Here is a 20802-nt window from a genome sequence, read left to right as displayed (position 1 = left end):
TATTTAAGGTTGGATTAAATTAAGGGAATGCTAGTTACTATTTTCGTTTTGTCATTGTTGAATCATATTACGGTCCACAGTTATGATAGGGGACCATAGATGAAAAGTTACATTTTTTTATAGTGTTAAAACAGAAACAGAATTTCAAGTTCTGAAGCTATATTTAATTTATCTTTAGCTTAAACAAGAGAAAAATTGACCATAACTTAAGAATTAGTTACTTTCAAATTTTCCTTCTAGAGATGATTATGCACTGCAATGATTAAAACTCCTTATGTAGATCAATACTCAATACTTTTTGGCATCCACATCTCTTTTCATGCTGCACTATTTTTGAAGGTGGGTCTCCCTCTCCAAGTGTTGATCATCAAAGGTTGACGTTAGCACTTTTGGCTTTTGGAAGGCATCGGGAAGCAAAACCTGCATTGACTTGTGATTCAATTGCATAACGTGGCTGATTACTATTGCACCATTAGTACTTGACTACTTGTTGATGCAATATTGTGGTCAACCTTGTAGAAAATGCATGTCTATGTTAACATATGCAATATAATTGGTGTGTTGTATTTTATCCACAAATACCATCATGCTAGCCCATTTTTTTTGCATCTAAATGTTAGTGTTAGACTTTAGTTGTTTAAGTTGTCAGTTTAAGTATTATAACCAGCAGCCACTTATTCCTACATGGTTTTATGCTCACATTTTGTTATTTCTAGTTACTGCTGAATCTGCTGTTTATGGAACATCTTCTGCCAAGTGATGATAGAAGTTTAAGGAGAACTAATAGAGGCTAGCCTTGTAGGAAATGTCTTTATTAGCTGCATCTTGTTGTTATATTGATGCTATAAAACATTATTGTTTTCAGGTATATCTTTGACTTGCAAAGAAGGAAGCAGAAGAATTGAAGAAGGTCATTCCAAAAGAAATAAAATAAAAAAAGTAAATGAATACTACGATGGTTATTAGATGACCGTCTTAGTATATTAGACATACTATGACGGTTGTTCAATAACCGTCATAAAAAACCATTGTCTATAGACACATACAAAGACGGTTCCCCATAATCCGCCGTAGTAGTCGAAATAGTCTAAGACAGTTATACAATAACCGTCGTGGAAAGTAGTGTCATAATACAGACGTATTAAAATGGTTAAGCCAGCAATCGTTGTAGATTGATCTGATATACTGCAACGGTTTTGTATCAACCGTCGTAGAAAGTAACCTATATAATGACGGTTCTGTAACCCGTCTTTGTAACTTTTTTACTTTTTACAACACCTTATTTTACAACGGTTCAAAATCGTCGTAAAATGTATAATTTAACCGACTTAAAAAGTAATTTTTCCAGTAGTATGTGCTTCAATTGTATAGAAGATAGAAAGATAGTAGAAAGAAACACCCAACAATTCCACATCTTATGAAACCTATCCAAAGACTCTTCAAATGGATTTTAAATGGAAGAGTCTTTATAAATTAAACAATTCTTGTGAACATTATAAATTTGTTACTTACTCTTCCATTGCATTTTTTGAAAGTATAACTTTTTTGCTCAAAGTAGTTATTGCTTCTTGATATTGATCACTAATGAGAGTACCCCTTCTTCCCTTATCATTATTGGAAGTAGTCATTGCAGCATGTGTGAAAGAAACAAACAAAAATAGTATGCAAGAAAAAAAAGAATTATTATTGAAAACGTGTGGCATAAACCAAAATGTTATTGAAAAATAATGACATGAAGCCATGAAATAGCAAACGGAGGAGTTAAGCGTTCAGTTTTTTTGCCAATATTAAATTAGTTTTAAATCATTTAATGAGAGCAAAAACTTTGAAACGTTATGTTAGTTTTAAATACTTGTAAGAACTTGAACATGATTTGATGAATTGTCCTTTAATTACTAGTAATGATAAATGATGATAATATTGAGCAGTAACATTTATTTGTTATATCATGTAAAAAATATTTTATTTATTATATAATTTTTTGAAAATTAATATTTCTGTATAGAAATTAAATAAAATATTACTATATATGTATACATATATTTGTATAATTCATTTTTAAAATTGATTACAAAATCAGCGGGAGTAAAAAAGTCTATTTGTTTTAACATGTTTAATATATTTTTGTACATTATATTTAACCAGATATTTTCAGTTAGTTTTTAACTTTTCTTACTAAATGAAAAACTTATTTAATTATTCGATAAGTAAGTTTTTTTTAGTAACTTCTAATTTTTATATTTTCTTTCACTTTGATCATCAATATAAGTTATGTTCAACAAAATTAGTTGAAAAGCTAACTCAAAGTTGAAAAACTAACTTATTAAATTATAAGTGATTTTTGTAAAATTAATTGTTGAATTAACTAAAAAGTGTAAAATGAAAAAAAATAAAACCATGATTTATTTTCCTTGTTACCTTTTTTAAATAAATCATAGTTTTGTTATTTTTCTGTCTTTTTAAATTTTTTAGTTAATTTAACATCTAGTTTTTTTGAACATTTATAATTTAATAAGCTAGTTTTTTAATTATTAGTTGACTTTTTAGCTTTCAATTAGTTTTTCAACTTCCGATTAGCTTTTTAGCTTTAAGTTAGTTTTATCAAATACAACTTATAGTTTATGTTGAATCAAATTAATGGATTAGCATTGAATAAAATAAATGATTGTTGTCAAAATAATTAAAACAAATCTAATAGTTAAGTATTTTTTATGCATTTTATTTGGAAAAAAAATTCAATAGTCAAATCAACAGTAGTTATGAAATTAGAATTTTTGATCAAATGATCCAAAGATAATGATATTAAGTAGTAACATTTTATTTGTTATATAGTTTTTTAAAATTAATATTTTATTATAGAAATTAAATAAAAATTATATATATATATATATTGTATAATCAATTTTTAAAATTGATTATAAAATCATCAGGAGTAAAACAAATCTATTTGCCCTAAAATGCACTACTAAAAAAAAGGCCTTTTACATCGGTTTTAATGGACTTTCTACATCGGTTACGACGCGTGGTGGTAATACAATGTCGTTGAATACCGACATCGGTTGGAAGATCGTCTTTGAAGGGCGACCTTTCTACATCGGTTGTGTAGCTCAACCGATGTAGAATGTGAGCTTTCTACATCGGTTCTAAGATTGAAACCGATGTTGAATGGTAGGATTTCTACATCGGTTATCAGTAAACCGATGTAGAATGAGTAATAATGGCAAGGTTTCTACATCGGTTATAAGTCAACTGATGTAGAATTTGAAGGATTTCTACATCGTTTATTACTGAACCGATTTAGAATGTGTAGGTTGTTACATTGGTTATGAGTCAACCGATGTAGAATTTGAAGGGTTTCTACATTTTTTATCACTCAACCGATGTAGAATGATTTTTTTTTATTAATTTTACGAAATTTATAATTTTCCCTTCAAATATTGATGTGATGTTAAAGTGCATGATTGTGGTTTACTAAATGTAAAAATACACATATTTGAGCCAGTAATAGAAAAATCACAAACTACTACAAAAAGCATAAAATAAATTACACATCAGAAAATATTCAGTAGCATTAACAAAATTGTCCGCAATGCCATTGTAATTTGAAGGTTTTTGGGGTCTTTGTGGCCAAGTCACAACCACAACTGTGGCCACATCTTGCATATGGCGACATCATGCATATTTATCTACCAATTTCTATAATATCAAGATTCCTGGCAAAACTGAAACTGAAATCGCAATTTAAAATCTCGTATGATATACTATTCGTATCACAGCCTCCATTGGAAACAAAAGTACTTATTTCAATTGTATCAATAAAAATTATTTTTATCAGCATAGTAATTCCATTCTTTAAATCAACGAAATATTTACAATCAACCTATTCCCATCTTCCTATATTAAAATGTAAAACACAAGCATTCATCCTCCCACGTTGAAAGGTATAGAAAAGTACCTCCGCTTTCCTCTGCAACTTATCCACAAATTTTATATATTGCTTCAGTGAATAATCTTTTGAGCTTCCAAGAGCTGCCTCCATAGCCTGTAGTACAGCCCAATAATCACTTAATTACATTACAATAAAAAACAAATAATACCAACTAGGAATCACTTTGGTATGAATGATACAACTTTTTTAGATATTTTTAGCTAATATGATTAATTTAAACGTGGATAGACAGATATCACAAAGGACAGGCACCTAATTTGATTAATTTCGCTGCACACTTTACGATACGTTGATAACTCAACTTAAATCTTGCCATGTGCGTTTACAAGAGTTAATTTTAAGAAAACTCTATTTTCCATCAAAATAAACTTACATTGAAATTTAAAAAGATAACTTACATTGAAAATTTAAAAACTTTTAGATCTGTATATAAAAAATTGAAATTTTAAAACAACTAAATTAGAAAAATGCCAACATATAAAGATTAAGATTAGAAAAATAAATTTGGAGAAACCAAAAATTTAAAAACGATAACTTACATGCACCACAAAAACATTTTGTGCCATCAACTATTGGACTTTGGAGCAACTGTGTGGAGAACATTAGAAGAACAAGAGAATATTGAATGTAATAACTTACATCAACATCACACAAGTGCCCTGCCATTATTCTTAATTATATTTTAATACAAATAATATTTGCATAGTTATTAATTACATTTAGTTATTTCATGCCAAATAACTTCAAAATCACTAACTCGGGAGACCACGGTGGTCTCATTAAACTATAGATGCAAATATAGTTAAGAAAATGACTAAAATCTAATATTATATTCATAAAGCACATTTCTAGTAGTGCTAACGTGACTTTACTACTACTACTTATTATATACAAAAATGAATTTACTAATTATTTAGACTTTTTTCATTCCAAAATATTGATAGATTATTAAATATTAAGACTTAAATGGGCTTTTTATATATAAAAAAAACTTATGTATATACATATTTTTTTATCAGCAAAGATAAATCTATATATATATTAGAGAAGTACCAGAGGTACTAAATACAGAGTTAGTCACCATGAATATGGTTCCTCAATCAGGCAGCATAAGTCTGATTAGGAACCAAAATATGGGAAGAAAATACATGTGATATGATCCCAAAAAAACCCCTGCTACTGCAAAAAATGATGTTTGAAATTACTGGACCAGTGATTGAAATCAATAGTAAAATCCTTCTCCAAATTATGAAGCCAAGTCCACATTAAGAAAGTGGCGTCTTCAACCAATTTGTTTCCATCGAAAGTCGCTCCAGAGAACAGAATTCTGTTTCGAAGTTGCCAAGTTGACCAAGTGATAGCCAACCACCAGTATTGCCACCTCCTATTCCTTCTACCATCTTCTTGCAAAAAGGAGTACTGCATGAACAACTGTTTTGTACTCAATGGCATAGCACCTTTGAGATTTATCCAGGACATTGAATCCCACCATAAAGGTTGGATCTTACTGCAGTGGATAAAAAGGTGAGATGCATCCTCCTCCATCCTTCCACAAAAGGGAAAATTCAAATCAGAAATCTGCACTTGTCTAGCCTGCAAGTTTGATTTTGTGGGTAACCTGTCCCTAAGGAGCCTCCAAGCAAAAACCGCTATCTTACTTGGAATCCTAATTTTCCATAACACCCGGAAACAATCCTCTAAATTCTCCTCTGCAACCCCTTCCCATAACACTTCATAAGCACTTTGAGTATAATAAATACCCGACTGATCTGCTACCCAAACCCACCTATCAGCCCCATGAGTGAGAATAACTTGACCATCAACTTCAGAGAGGAAAGTGATGGCCAAATCAACTTCACTATCAAACAGCGGTCTTCTCCAAATAAAACGCCACTCCCAAGTGGAGTTAATATGCTCCCCCACTTGACCAATTAGCTGCTGCTGCTGGGAAGAAATCAGATATAACCTAGGATACTTTTCAGCTAGAGATTGATCATGACAAATCCATCTATCTTCCCAAAATTTTACCTTGTCCCCAGCTTCTACCATCCATTTGAATTGTTGTTGAAGACTTATACCATGGTGAGAGTGCTGGATTGCTCCTTTTAAGTCCCTCCACCAAATGGACTGCAGGTTGGTTCTTCCTTCTTCAAGTAAACCTCTCCAGCCCCCATATTTAGCCTCCAAAACTGCTACCCAAAGAGACCTTTGGTGCTGCATAAGGTTCCACATCCATTTACCAAGCAAGGCTAAATTAAAAGTCAGAATATCTTTGATGCCTAAACCCCCTTTGTGTTTAGGAAGACACACTTTCTCCCAAGCTATCCAAGAAATCTTCTTGCTGTCTTGACCCCCTCCCCAAAGAAAACTCCTTTGAAGCTTGATTAATCTGTTGATAACTGATTTTGGTACCCTGAAAAATGAAAAATAATAAATAGGAATAGAGGTAAGTACTGATTGGATAAGAGTCACTCTCCTCTCAAAAGAGATAAACCTCTGCTTCCACCTAGCTAGCCTTCTCTCACATTTTTGAATGATTGGTTCCCATACACGAGCTCGCCTCGGATTAGCCCCAATAGGTATGCCAAGATAGACAAAAGGAAGGACCAGCTGACTACAGTTCAGATAACTTGCTGCCCTTTGCTTCCAAAGGTCATTCATTCCAAAAGCTCCAAAGCTACTCTTAGCAAAATTGATTTTTAAACCAGAAACCAATTCAAAAGTTCTTAGGATAGCTTTAATAGCTTTCAGATTATCCAAAGAGGCCTCCCCAAAGAAGATAGTGTCATCCGCATATTGCAATAGACTAATGGACACATCACTGCCTGAAATATTAAAACCTTAGTACAGGTTATTCTCCACAGCTAACCTCATCAAGCCATTCAATGCTTCAGCAACCACATTAAATAAAAATGGAGCAAGAGGGTCTCCTTGTCTAAGACCTCTTTGGGGTAAGAATTCGGATGTGGGGCTGCCATTTATGAGGACCGAAATAGAGGCAGATTTCAAACAGCCCTCCATCCAACTTATCCATTTAGGGTTAAAACCAGATCTGCTCAACATATAAAACAAAAACTCCCATGATACCGAATCATAAGCCTTCTCGAAATCCACTTTGAAGATACAACAAGGTTTGGAACTCCTTTTAGCTTCATCAATCACTTCATTGGCTATAAGAACACTTTGGAGGAGATGTCTTCCTTCAATAAATGCAGCTTGCGCTTCATTAATAATAGTAGGCATCACTTTCTTCAATCTCTTAGCCAATATCTTTGCCACAATCTTGTACATACAACCTATAAGAGATATAGGTCTGTAGTCATTCAAATAAAGCGGGTCAGCCACCTTACAGATTAGGGCTAGGAAGGATGCATTACATCCCCTAGGGAAGACACCGTTGACATGAAATTCATCTAAAAACCTAAGGATATCAGGTTTGATCAGCTGCCAAAAATTCTTGATGAATTTAAATTTAAGTCCATCAGGACCCGGACTCTTGTCACTACCGCAATCCCAAACTGCCGTCCTCACTTCCTCCTCCAAAAAAGGTGCCACTAGCAAGTTGTTCTGATGATGGGTAATAGTTGGAAAATGAATGCCATCCAATTTAGGCCTATGCAGATCTGATTCTCTGAATCTTTGAGAGAAATAAGCCTTAGCTTCCTCCTTCACTTTATGAGGTTCAGTTGTCCAAGCGCCATCCACCATAACCCCTTTTAGAGAGTTTTTACTCCGATTTGCATTTATCAACATATGGAAAAATTTGGAATTGCAATCTCCCTCCTTAATCCACCTTGATCTTGATTTTTGTCTCAAGATAGACTCATGAGCTTGGGCTGCTGCCCAGAGCTGTTCCTGTAGCTTCTTCCTTTGCTGAACTTCATGATGAGATAGCTGCCTTTGATTTGTGTCTTCCTCCAGCTTATTTAATTCAGATTCAATCTTTTTGACCTTTGTGAAAGTATCTCCAAAGTGATCTATATTCCATCTCTTCAGGCTGGTCTTTAAATTCTTTATCTTCTCTTTAAGGATATAACCACCCCACCCTGGTTGCTGGAGGGATGTCCAGCTGTGACGGACAGTTTCTTTGAAGGATCTATCAAGAAGCCAACAGTCCATTATCCGGAAAGGTTTGGGCCCCAATCAATCTCATTAGAACGAAGGACAATTGGGCAGTGATCCGAAAAGTTCCTTGCGAGAGCAGTTTGAATGCTGTTAGGCCATTTTTCAAGCCATTCATGAGAAACAAGAAACCTATCAAGTCTGCTTATAGAGGCACCATTAGGTCTATACCACGTAAAATTTCTACCAAGCCACGGAACCTCCAAAACCTCCAAATCCTCTATCCATTCATTAAATTCTCTAGATGAGCTGTCCTCAGCCAAGCTATGGCCAGATGTAAACCTTTCACCAGGTCTTCTAATGGAATTAAAATCCCCCAAAATACACCACAACCCTCCAACCAATGCCTGTCTCAATTGTTTTACAGAATCCCACAGGATTCTTTTACTATTTATATCACATGGTGAATAAATAGTAACAATTGTGACTAATTGAGCTTCCTGAACCCATTCTCCCATCAATAAAATAAAACCAGGGCGATCTCAATTATGTATATATTAAGTGTGTAGAATTTTAAAATAAAGTGTCGATTTAGTAGATAAGTATAACATTTACACATCGTAGCATCTTAATCTATATGAATAGTTTGCTTACTCTAAGCGCCTAACGAAAATTCTCTGACTATTCAACAATATTAATAAATTATAAAAAGAAGACAGATTCTATAAGAAATGATTGAAAATTGTTTTTAAACCTTTGAAAGGAATGTGATTAGTTGGACTTTAAGAAAGACTTTAATTACCTAAAAGTTTGACTTTTGAATAACTTGGATGGCAGTTTTGTAGCTCCTGCATCCCCCATGCCAAGTCACAGTCTATAATCAATTCAAATATGCAATAAAAGTTTCTTGCTTTTCTAGTCTTTTTAAAATGGAAGGAACCCAGCAATCATGCACAGGGATGTGTCTGATTACCAACCCTAGGGACCCTACCTCTGTGCATCAACTTGGTACACACTTCTACTACTGGTTTTGCAGACTCCTTTCCTTTTAGAATATCATCATCTACTAAACTTCAGCTTCTATGTTTTGAGTTTAATTATATTTTTGTCCTATTTTTTAGTTTTACAAATTTTTTATTTTATTTTTTGTTAACTATTTGTGAATTTGACCTCTATTATTTTAATTATGCATTAGTTTATTTGGTAACTTAACAACTAATATTTAATAAAAATACTATGTGACAGTATAATAATAGAATGTTATGTGAATATGATAATATTAATGTGAGAATGTATTAGAGTGGCATGTTAATATTTCTATTAAATATTAGATGTTGAGAAACAATATCAGAATAGAACCATAAGAGCTAAACCAAAGATAAAAAAAAAGGAAAGATAGAAGAACTATAGAATAAGCTAGAGAAAGGGGATTACCTGAACAGAGGAAATGACACATTAGGAGAAATATTACATAGTAAAATACACGCCTTTCCATCTTTAATCTCACTACTCAGCTTCTTCTTCTATGGCACTTGCTTCTCCTCTCTCACTTCTTTTTCAATATGGTTCCCCAGTAATAGTAGTTCTTCCTTTAATTTGATTCAATGAAAGAGAAAGGAAGATATGATGAACTACAGAGGAAAAAAAGGGAATACGGTCAAAAATAAATTTTCTATTCCAGCAGTTATAGCTCATTAAAAATTCAAATGAGATATTCAATATAAGTAGACAACTTAAAGACAAAAATAAGTATACAACTTGGTCCAACTTGGCTTTGCAAACAAGTAGTGTAATAATTGGAACTTCAAATGAATTATTACATTTCCAACTTTTGTAACAGTTATTGGGGGATATTGTTATAAACTCCAAGGATTAAAAGAGCTCTCAAGTTTGTTAGAAAAAACAGCTACGTAATTAACATAGCTATCAATCTTTCCGCTGATAAAAAAAAAATAGCTATCAATCTTTCCGCTGATAAAAAAAAAATAGCTATCAATCTTTCCATTCACATAAATTTTGACATGGCATTACAGAGTTTTTGTTTTCTATCCATACTTTCATGGCTTCTAAAAGTAATCCATTCCAGTACCAAATACCTTCTTAGCACCTACCTACCACATTCCAATACCTTCTTACCGAACCCTTTTGGAGCCATCAGGTAAACACTTACAAGGTGAAGGGTTTTCCATATCAGTAAAAGCATTGCAAACCTGCAAACAAATCACAACCAAAATAGATATATGAAACTTTTAAATTTTATAATATTTACTTTTTTACACTACCATTATGAAACTCACATCCTTTGCAGTTCACTTTTTTTAAATGTATCTCCTATAGTTAAAGATTACTGAGTGGCCTCTGGCCATCATAACTATATATATATTCAGTTTACATTTTAATATACTTATAAGTTATAATTAATAAAGAGTTATCTTCTATCCACATGGATGAATTCCATGAATTCACCTGAGATTATTTCAGCTTATTTCGAAATTTTGAATTTAAATTATGTAATTATATTTAGTGAAAAAAAATTATGAATCATAACTATCTTACAAGTTCGAATAGGATACTACTGGCTAAAAAAACTAATAAATAATTGATAATGATATTTTGTATAATTCAAAGATAAATAAAAACAATTTAAATGTAACTTTTTGAACATGGGAAAGTATATTAGTCATTTGCTTTGTGAAATGAGTCTCTGAAACAAAGCACGAGGAAAGGAGCAGGAGGTGTAAATTGCGTCTTTTTGTGGCACTCCAAAGGCTCCCCTTGCCAGAGATGGTTTTAGCTTTATTTCCTCACACGCGTACCCTCAGTGAACTTGGTGCTTTGTGAAATGCTCATGACTCCTTCCTAGTACTCTGCTAGACACATTGGTCCAACAAAAAGTTAAAAATTGCAAAGGTCAACAACACAACTAAACTAACAATCCAGATTCCACAGGAAACCTTCTTCAATGCTTCACTATTTTTTGCATTAAGATCCGTTGATTTATAGCATTAAAAGTATTGTTAGGTTTTGATCTACATGTACCAAAATCACGCTTACCAGTAAATGTTAACCCCAGTTTTTTATTTTATTTCTTTCAATGTCATTTCTCTAGATCTACCAAAATCTATAACGAAAGAACCTAAACATGACTTGCAAACATAAACTTTCATAATCAATCCACTAATATCAAATTAGCAAGTATTAAGTACAATCATCAACTTCAATAAATATCTCAAAATCTGACATTCCAAACCCTATTTAGAAACAATTATATAAAGTAGAACAAAGATACTTAAATATATAAACACAAAAGTTGTAAAAATTCAAGTTATATATCATTTTGTGTCACTGAATCAAACCACAATCACTTGTTCAAATTTTTCCTTACACAAATAGCAAACTCGAGAGCTCAACCTTTCCAGTGAAAACGAAAGTAAATAAATAAAGAAAGGGAAAGAACATGAGTAATACCTGCTGATCCGATTAACTGCAGGATCAGAGACCGAGATCTCCAAGAATGCCAAATTAGGGCACGAGAACGCAATACAAGCCAATATCGTGGAATCCACATCACTGCAACATCAACAAACATGATTTACAGTTACAATTTTAACATTGAAACCCCAACAAGACGTTCTTCATCTTGCGGTACCACTTGTGTGGTTTTCTCCACCAACAAAGCCATGGTTTATGCGCTGAGAGAGAGAAAAAGAAAGAAAGAAAAAGAGTGGAGTGGCAGCGAGGAAAGAAAGAGAGTGGAGTGGTGAGGAAATACTCTGGAGTCGTGGAAGGCCAAACCATGTTGATTGAGGGTTAGCGTTTCAGCGCAAAAGGGGACCGCGTTTTGTTTTAATCCAAATGAATTAAAAATTTAATTATATATAACATTCTAAGACGGTTTTTATTAACCGTCTTAAAATGAATGTCGTAAAATGCTTTTTTTTGTTAAAATAATTATAAAAATGCCACCGCACTATTTTCTAAGGCGGTTCCCAAACAACCGTCGTAGTGTCCGTGTCATAAAATGCTATATTTTTAGTAGTGATGTTTGATACTTTTTCTTACAAAAAATTCCGTTGAATAAAATATTTTTTTTCTAAAAGAATTTACAATAACTAAATCAATTGTTGTTGTGAAATTAGACTTTTGATCTAACAGTTTAGAAAGCTTGTGAAATTAGACTTTTGATCTAACAGTTGAGAAAGCTTCAAGGCTCTTTTACATATAGTACCAAATCAATGGTTGTTAATTATCAAATTAGAATTTTGATTCAACGGTTGACAAAATTTCAAACTTTTTTCTTTTCATATAGTATAGATAGATATATAGATGGTAAGCTTTGTGAAATTATTTTCATTTTATTTATTGTGTTAAAAATTATAAAATATTATATTTTAAAAAACCATCTTATTTATTGTGGCAAAACTTATGGAATATCACATTTTTTAAAAATTTATTATTCAAAGCAATGACACAGGAGGTAAAATCTAGATTATTAATACATTAAAATAATGTAAGTGTATACATATTTTAAATTTAGTATATTAAATATCTTTTAAAAGTAAATAATTATCTTAAAACACAAATGATAATGAATGACATTTATGCAAATAATTTAACTCTTCATTAATGTTAAATTTTCTCAAATTTAATCAACGGTTATTGAGTCTTATCTTTTTATAAATGGTTGTAAAACTTCAAGTAAAATTTTTATATATGTAACCAATAGCTATTATAAAATCTAAGTTTTGATTAATGGTTAGAAAAACATCGATTGAAATTTACTATTATAACAGATTTTAAACACGCGCAATGCACACGTTCATTTAAATTATATAGTTTTAATATTTATTATTTATTTAAATATATATGCATAAATAAAAGGAATCTTTAAACTATTTAGTAACATATTATATTATCTACATTAAAATTGAGTAAAATAATTAGTTATATTTTTAATTGATTACAAGTTGTTTTTATTATAAGATTTAGTAACATAACATATTATTAAGCCTATTGAAATTTATTATAATTAATTTATTTTAAATTTATATGTATATAAATAAATTAATTATTTTTTAAAATATTTTATAGTATATTAAATATAATTATGTTAAAACTTAGAAGATGATTAATTACACTTTTAATTTATAAGTCTAAAAAATTGTTAAGCCTATTGAAACTTGTTAAGTTCAAAGACATTTATGTTTTAAAGATGAATCAAAACTCTTAATTATTGTAATTAGATACAAATAAATACAAATTATAAAAACTATGTCTGATGTGCTATCAGATCATGGTATGTATTCTTGCATCTTAGTTTTTAAGAGATACATCCATATAAGACGATCTAGCATAACATTTAGTAGTATTTAAGACTTTTATTTAATACTGTGTGTTTGAGATTGTCTCTTGCAAAATAACATTCTCTTAGGATTTGTCAAAATCCTATGAAGAATAAATGAAGTTCATAGTCGTGAAGTATTGTTCTTCATCAAAAGGCGTAGTCTTTGGTGCAAACCTACTATGATGAAAGAAGTAACTTTCATGATGAAGTGTAAGACACACCAACCAACTTATCAGCATGGACTTTAGATGAAGAAAGGACGTATATTAAATGCTCCAATGACCTCAAGACTTCAAAAGAAGAACAGAGTGAAAAATCTACTCGTTGTGAGACAACAAATACTTGAAGATAAAGACTATAAATAGAAGAAGCTTTCAAGAAATAAGACACGAATCATCTTGTGTGAAAGCATTATTTCATTCTTTATTGTAAAGCTTTCTATAAATTTCTGTATAGATACTAAGCTATCAAAACAATTTGTAAACCTTAAGAGAAAAAACTAAAGTGTTGAGAGATATATCCGTCTATTTGACGATCTGATATTAGTAAGTGAGCAAACTTCAAACAAATCTTGTTGATTTGTTTAGATCTAGCAGTGGCTTAGTAGGACAAAGAATATTAGGTTAAGTCAAGTTTGAGATAGACCTTGTCTTTGTAAGAGTCAAAAGTGATACTGAAAAATACTTGTAACTTTATGATAAATTAGTGGAAACTTGGCGGGCTGCCAAAAGCTGGACATAGTCTCAGTATAGAGATGAACCAATATAACTTTTTGAGTGTCATTCTTTACTACTTTTTTTGTGTTGATTGACAAAGAGTTCGGATTTGTTTTTAGATCTTACATATGTTTTTGATTTGTTAAGAAATTGTTTTCTCATCGTCTAATAAAGTTTTTATTAAACTTTTCTTATCTATTTTTAGTTAAATCTACATCAGAATGTTTTCGGTTTAAAATTTGTAAAAACACAATTCAACCCCCCCCCCCCCCCCCATCTTGTGTTATTTGCTTTTATAGTTTGGTATTAGAGCCTAGTTTCTAAGGGTTGAGAAATTAATAGTGTTTAGAGGAAAAGATCTAGATGACAGATAACCAACATTAGTTCATCACTGAGAGAGTGTAACATCCCTGATTTTCAACTTCTCAGCGACTCTCACACTACTACACTTCACGTGGTGGCACTTCACTCAACATCGTTGTTGATGAGAACCCTCCACCAATCAGAACCTTCCATAGGTAGGCCTTTTCGAGATCTCAAAAATCAGCTATGTCTGCCTCTAGGATTAATGGCTGACCCCACAAACCAACATAAGACTTTTCAGTGTGTTTTGTCGTTACTCACATGCTTTTTGAGAAACTTCTGAGAAGGTCACCCATCCCATAGCTACTCCAAGTCAAACACACTTAACTATGAAGTTCTTAAGTGGTGGACTATTGAAAAGTAGATGCATCTTGTTTCTATAGGTAGTACTATTATTTCCTTTCAGTCATCCTCAATTGTATAGTCTCATACCTGTGCAACCTCTGGATCTCTCTCATTCTGGTGTGATTTGATCGTGGTGTTATGGGAAGAATATCTCATAAGGCCACCAGACTTTGCTGGAGAATGTTGGAATTTTCAATTTTTAAGTTCCTATTTTCCCGAACTATTTTTTGTTGCGATTTCTATGGGAAGTGGGTTTCTATACATGGTCCATTTTCTATCCATATTCAACCCATTTGTGCAACATTCAACAACAACTCATGATCTTAATATCTATACCCATGTTCTGTTGAGCTTTATGATGGATAGAGCTCTATAAACAGAATTGAGTGCTATCAGTTTTGATCAACAAAGTCACTCTTCTCTTTAGATAAAACACATCATCGAGTTTGAGTGAGTGAGGATCTGGAAAGCTAAAATTGTGAAGGCTCAAGAAGGTTGATAACAATGGCTGGAGGTAAGTACCTCTGAAATTATTTTTCTTCTCTGCTTTTGCTATTTGGTCTCAATGTGTTGCTTATGGTTCATACCAGTATACTTAAATACTTTATAGAGAAGACTACCCCTACTAAAAGGACAAAATGGAGATGTAAACCAAGTCCATCATACCTAGTATAGAATCTGGTTTATCATCACCAATGGGAATATTCCTATTCCCAGACCTGAATGGATAGATGGCGATTTGGCCATTATAGAGCTTAACACAAAAGGAAAATATACTCTGACATGAGCCCTATCAAAAAATGAGTACAGTAAGATTTGGAGACAGAGGACAACCAAAGAGATCTTGAGACTGAGAACAACCAAAGAGATATGCTAGACAACTTTCCCAAGGTGTGGGAATCAAAGACCATAGTTATTCAAGAAGTAAGAGATTTAAAAAATCTTGCATGGGATGAACTGTTGGACATTTTGAGAGTCCATGAAGTTCACCTTCAAAACTTAGAGTAATTGCATAATAAAAATTCCATTGCCCTCAAATCTAAAGAGACAAAATTTAAATGAGAAGAAATAAGGGCTTGTCTAAAGCTCTGAAAGTGCACTTGAAGGAATCTTATGGATCAATAAACTCTGATGGGTTTATTGTAAATATTATGTTAACATTTATTTGATTTTTTTATTTTATCAATGTTTTAAATGTGTTTATTGCCAAAAATATTTTTTTAAGAGAAAAATATTTTTTAAAGTTTGTTTAAATAGTGTGAACAAATGATTAATATTTATCATTTTAAAATGATACTTTCAAAAATTAGTTTAAAATGATACTTTTATTAATTAGTTTAAAATTATTTTAAAATGATACTTTTAAAATATTCGCTGAAATATTTTTTATTAATTAGTTTAAAATGATACTTTTAAAAATTTTGAACAAATGATTAATATTTATCATTTAAAATAAATTTTGTAAAAAAATAATTTTAAAATATAAGGATTATTATATTTTTGAACTTTATACTAAGTATTTATAATTAAAAATTGCCATTTATGTGTTAATAATTTTTTAGTGTGCGTCTAATCATTACATGCTATTTTTCATAAGTTACTAAATATTTTTCTCATTCTAAGTAAAATAAAAAATATGATGCTATTTTTATAATTAATCTCCCTTTTTTTTTTTTGCAGAAATCATTAATCTCATGTTATTATATACATTATTACTTAACTAAGTGATTGAGCACAAATGATAAATAGGCTAAAGTCAAAATTAAATCATTCAAGTACAATTCAAGTTTGACCCTTATTAAAAATAATTTTTAGTAAAATTTTACTTATCTTCAAATTAGTTGAGAATTCTTTTCGGTAATGAATCGAATGGCTAAGACAGAAAATATACCTTATCATTTTATGTTTATGATAGTAAACGAATATTTATAATTTTTTTATGCCAAATGAATATTTATTATTTTTTATAAAGTGAAATTATAAAGATAAAAGACTACATGTCTTATAATTAACGATTATAAAAGATTTATTATTATTATTATTATTATTATTATTATTATTATTATTGTTATTATTACTATTATTATTATTATTAAGTTTCAAATTCATAAAATAATAAATTATAATGCTAAAATTTGAAAGATTAATATAATCTTACTAAATGAAAAAATTTGATGTGGCTTACAGTCTAGGCGAAAAAACATGTTTCTCTTTTCTACATATAAATATAAAACAATATTAATACTTATGCCAAATTTATTTTAATTTTTTAATTGATGAATAATTTTATTTAATATTTTTTAAATCATATAAATAAATAATTAAAATCATTAATTTTTTATTTATAATATATTTTATGTATAAAAAATTAAAAATGATATTTCAAACATTTTTTTAAATTTAAAAATCATTAAATACTGGTACATTTTATGTATCTATAATTCATTACAAATGTGATTAGGTCTCAATTATATTCATTAATGGGTACTTATTATTCTTTATGATATGAGTTTGAGAATTAAAATAATCATAATATATTATAATTTTTCAATGTGAAAGAAATTTAATTATTATTATTATTATTATTATTATTATTATTATTATTATTATTATTATTTATAAGAAAAAAAAATAAGTCTTATAATTTTAATTGGACTATTTTTTATTAATATAAAAATTGTATAATAAATATCATCAATATTTAACTCTTTATTAAACTTAATAATATATATTTCAAAACCAAAATATAATAATTAAATTAATTACATCAATGGTAATTATTAAATTAATGACATATATTTTAAAGAAGCTTCTTACGATGGAGATTATTCTTGGCGCATCAAGCGATGCTTCTTTACAATGATTTTTCTTCTTTGTAATATTTTTTTTTGTTTTTTTCTGCACCAATAAAAACAATTATAAAAAATAGTTATATACTTTTAAAATCATAATTCATTTGTAACTACAAAGAAACATTGAAACATATAATCAACTTGGCACCAAAAAAGAATTATATAACGAATATCTATAAACAAAAGAAGAAAATTGAGTGGAAAAATAATTATGTTAATCAAATCACATTAATAAATCATAATAATTAATTAAAAAGTTAAAATTATAACAATAATAGATTCTCTTTACATCCTGTTAAACAAAAAGTCTTTTGTTAAACAAAAAATATGTACGTTGAAGATATAGTTTAAAATTTTAGATTAATGATTTTTTTTAAAAAAAAATGAGAAAGATAATATAGTAGTAGTAAAAGGGAAACAATATATAAGAATATGTTTCTTGAACAATAATAATCAATATAATACAATAATGAATTGTGAAACAAAAAAATGCAAATAAATCATTAAAAATAGTATAAAATAAAATATATAAAGTAAGATTATATGCCTATTTGACTGTTTTGAAATGTTAAAGTAGTAGGTGATAAAGCAAAGAAATCATAAAAAATAAAATAAAATAAAAAAATATTGAATAAGATGATATATATGATTAACTATTATGTAATGCTAAAAGTAGTAGGTGATAAAGCAAAGAAATCATAAAAAATAAAATAAAATAAAAGATATAGAATAAGATGATATATATGATTAACTATTATGTAATGCTAAAAGTAGTAGGTGATTCTTAGTCTTGAATTTCTATCTCTTGTCAAATTCATTGAATGTAATGCATCGTTATAAGAACTTTCTCCTCTTATTTGCACAAAAAAGTTTCAATAATTGTAAGTTAACATAATGGTACAGTATTTTCTAATAACCTTATAATTCATTTAACAATAATAATTATTAAAATAATTGTTAAATTATTTATATACATATTTTTTTATTAGTTTTCTCTTATTCTATTTAACAATACATGAAAGATAATAATATAAACACAGTCATATCTTTAAAAAAAATATAAAAAAATTACACTACATTTTAAAAATAATCCTTATTTAAAAAATTATTAATAATAACGTAAAATTAAAAAAATTAACAATAAAAATTTTAATTATTAAATTAATGCTACATAATTACTTATTTTATTTATTCTCTCTATTTCTATGTATGTTTAATAAATATATAAAGTAGTATAAGGTCATTTTAGCTATATAATAATAACAATAAAATAATAATAAAAAATAAGATGAAAATGCATACAAAATAATATATAAAATGAACTTAAATATGATAAACGACTCAAAAATTTGTCAATCTGACCGCTCAAAGTGTTGAAGTGAAAGTAAAAAAAGATTAACCACTAATGTAAAGTTCAAGTTTTGATTTAATCTTGACAACTCTTAATGGTTCAAGTAACAAAATCAGATTAAAGATTATTTTATAATTGATGTTTTGATTCAGTAACTATAAAAAGTTCAAGTGAAGTTTATATGTACTAGATTTTAAACACGTGGGATGCACAAATATGTTTAAAATACAATTTTTCTATATTTTATTTATTATTTTTAAAAATATATGTATATATATAGGCATGCTCATTCTTAAACGTTGCTATAATAATAATAATAATAATAATAATAATAATAATAATAATAATAATTAATTATTATTATTATTATTATTATATAGACACAAATTTATAATAAGTGACATTTATGCAAGTAATTTAACTCTTCATCAATATTAAATTTGTTCAAATTTAATCAACGACTATTATATGAAATAACATGAATCACACTGAAAGGGGTTGAATATTGTGTTAGTCAAAATATAAAATCTTTTAAAATGGAAGATGTTAAAATAATAGTTTGTAAAACCCCTGTCTAGTATTGTCATCTACTCAGTTGAAAGCTTATCTTTTAATGAAAAACCTTGTGTGCAAGGTGTGGCAGCGATAAATAATGAAATACTATTAATAAGCTAATGAATAATAGTAAAAATATTTTGTTTTATTTTACGTTCAGTTCTCCTTTACTAGTAAAGAGTTTCACTAATCAACTTTGATTACTACAAGTATTCTTTTTCGCCATTCTAGCTTACAAGTATTTTCAATGCCGCTCCTGACACATATCTTAGACTCCCCCTAAATCTAAGAACACTCAAGTATTATTTTGTTACTAAGCCACTGCTAACTTTTACAAACAAAAGTTAGAGATAGAATCAAGATTCTTTTATAACACTCAAAGAGTGGATTCACAATAATACTCTTATCTCTCACTAATACTTTACATATACAAAGGATAAGCTCTCTTAGGCTCAATGTGTTTCTCAATTGTTGTTCTTTTTCTATTGTTTCTTAAATTGCAACTCTTTTCTTTCTATGTACATTCATTAGAGTGTAAAAAATTCTTAAGGGGTTTCCTAGACTATTAATGATAGGAAACAACAGGATCTTGAAACCTATGATTCTCACAAACAATCAATAAACAACAATAGATAATGATGTGTACCTTTCTCCATAGGAAGACTTGTACCTTTCTCCATAAGAACTTCTCTCCAGTGCACTTTGATTTCCTTGAAAGAAGAGAGAAATAAGATTTCACTTCCTTAGGCCTTTCTTTTCTGCCTCTCTCCGTTCGTGATGGCTATGTGTGAGAGAGAACACTTTTTGGTCAGGAAGGGGACCTTATTTCACGTTAGTGGGTATTAAGCCCCTTTTATAACCACTACTCCCATCAAGTAGTAGTTAGTTCTAGAAACTTCTCCTATTAAGCCCAATTACAATTTAGCCCTTAATCGTTAATTATTTACTTATTAATCCCTACATAACTCACATGCCTCTCACATGAGACATTAATTCTTACATTCTCCCACTTGGCTCATGTGACATTAATAAACATTATGGACAAAATAAATAAATAGATTAACTAATATAATGCGCATTAAAATTGACTAAATTGTTTTATACATTGGGTACATAATAATTTCATGATTAAGAATAGGAACCAATTCGAGTCATGGCGGTTGTACATCATCTAATCGACATAGTCCCTTCCATGTACTACAAATTAGTCTTCTTCTTAATAAGACCATTAGTTAGGAGTACATAATTGGTCCAACATAATGTCT

The 20802-nt window shown here is 29.5% G+C and overlaps 1 protein-coding gene across 8 annotated transcripts; it reads right to left on the bottom strand.

Moving 5' to 3' along the window:
- Window positions 1-3756: 3756 nt before the first annotated feature.
- On the bottom strand, window positions 3757-11848 carry LOC114402381 (F-box/LRR-repeat protein 17-like). 8 transcript variants are annotated; one of them, XM_028364921.1, is made up of 5 exons: window positions 11784-11848; window positions 11480-11581; window positions 10123-10221; window positions 9446-9642; window positions 3757-4042 (listed from the first exon to the last, which is right to left on the bottom strand). In XM_028364921.1, exons 1-4 carry the CDS (start codon window positions 11807-11809, stop codon window positions 9603-9605), a joined length of 267 nt encoding a protein of 88 aa, XP_028220722.1. In that variant the 5' UTR covers window positions 11810-11848; the 3' UTR covers window positions 3757-4042; window positions 9446-9602. The 8 variants fall into 8 exon arrangements, 3 of the variants coding, with proteins under 3 accessions (XP_028220722.1, XP_028220721.1, XP_028220723.1); XM_028364920.1 differs by having other exon boundaries at window positions 10127-10221; XM_028364922.1 differs by having other exon boundaries at window positions 10140-10221.
- Window positions 11849-20802: the final 8954 nt, after the last annotated feature.

This window comes from Glycine soja, chromosome 20 (assembly GCF_004193775.1).
Source record: "Glycine soja cultivar W05 chromosome 20, ASM419377v2, whole genome shotgun sequence".
NCBI lineage: Eukaryota > Viridiplantae > Streptophyta > Magnoliopsida > Fabales > Fabaceae > Glycine > Glycine soja.
The sequence above is the reverse complement of the archived record's forward strand: the minus strand, read 5'-3'. Positions and strand labels throughout refer to the sequence as shown.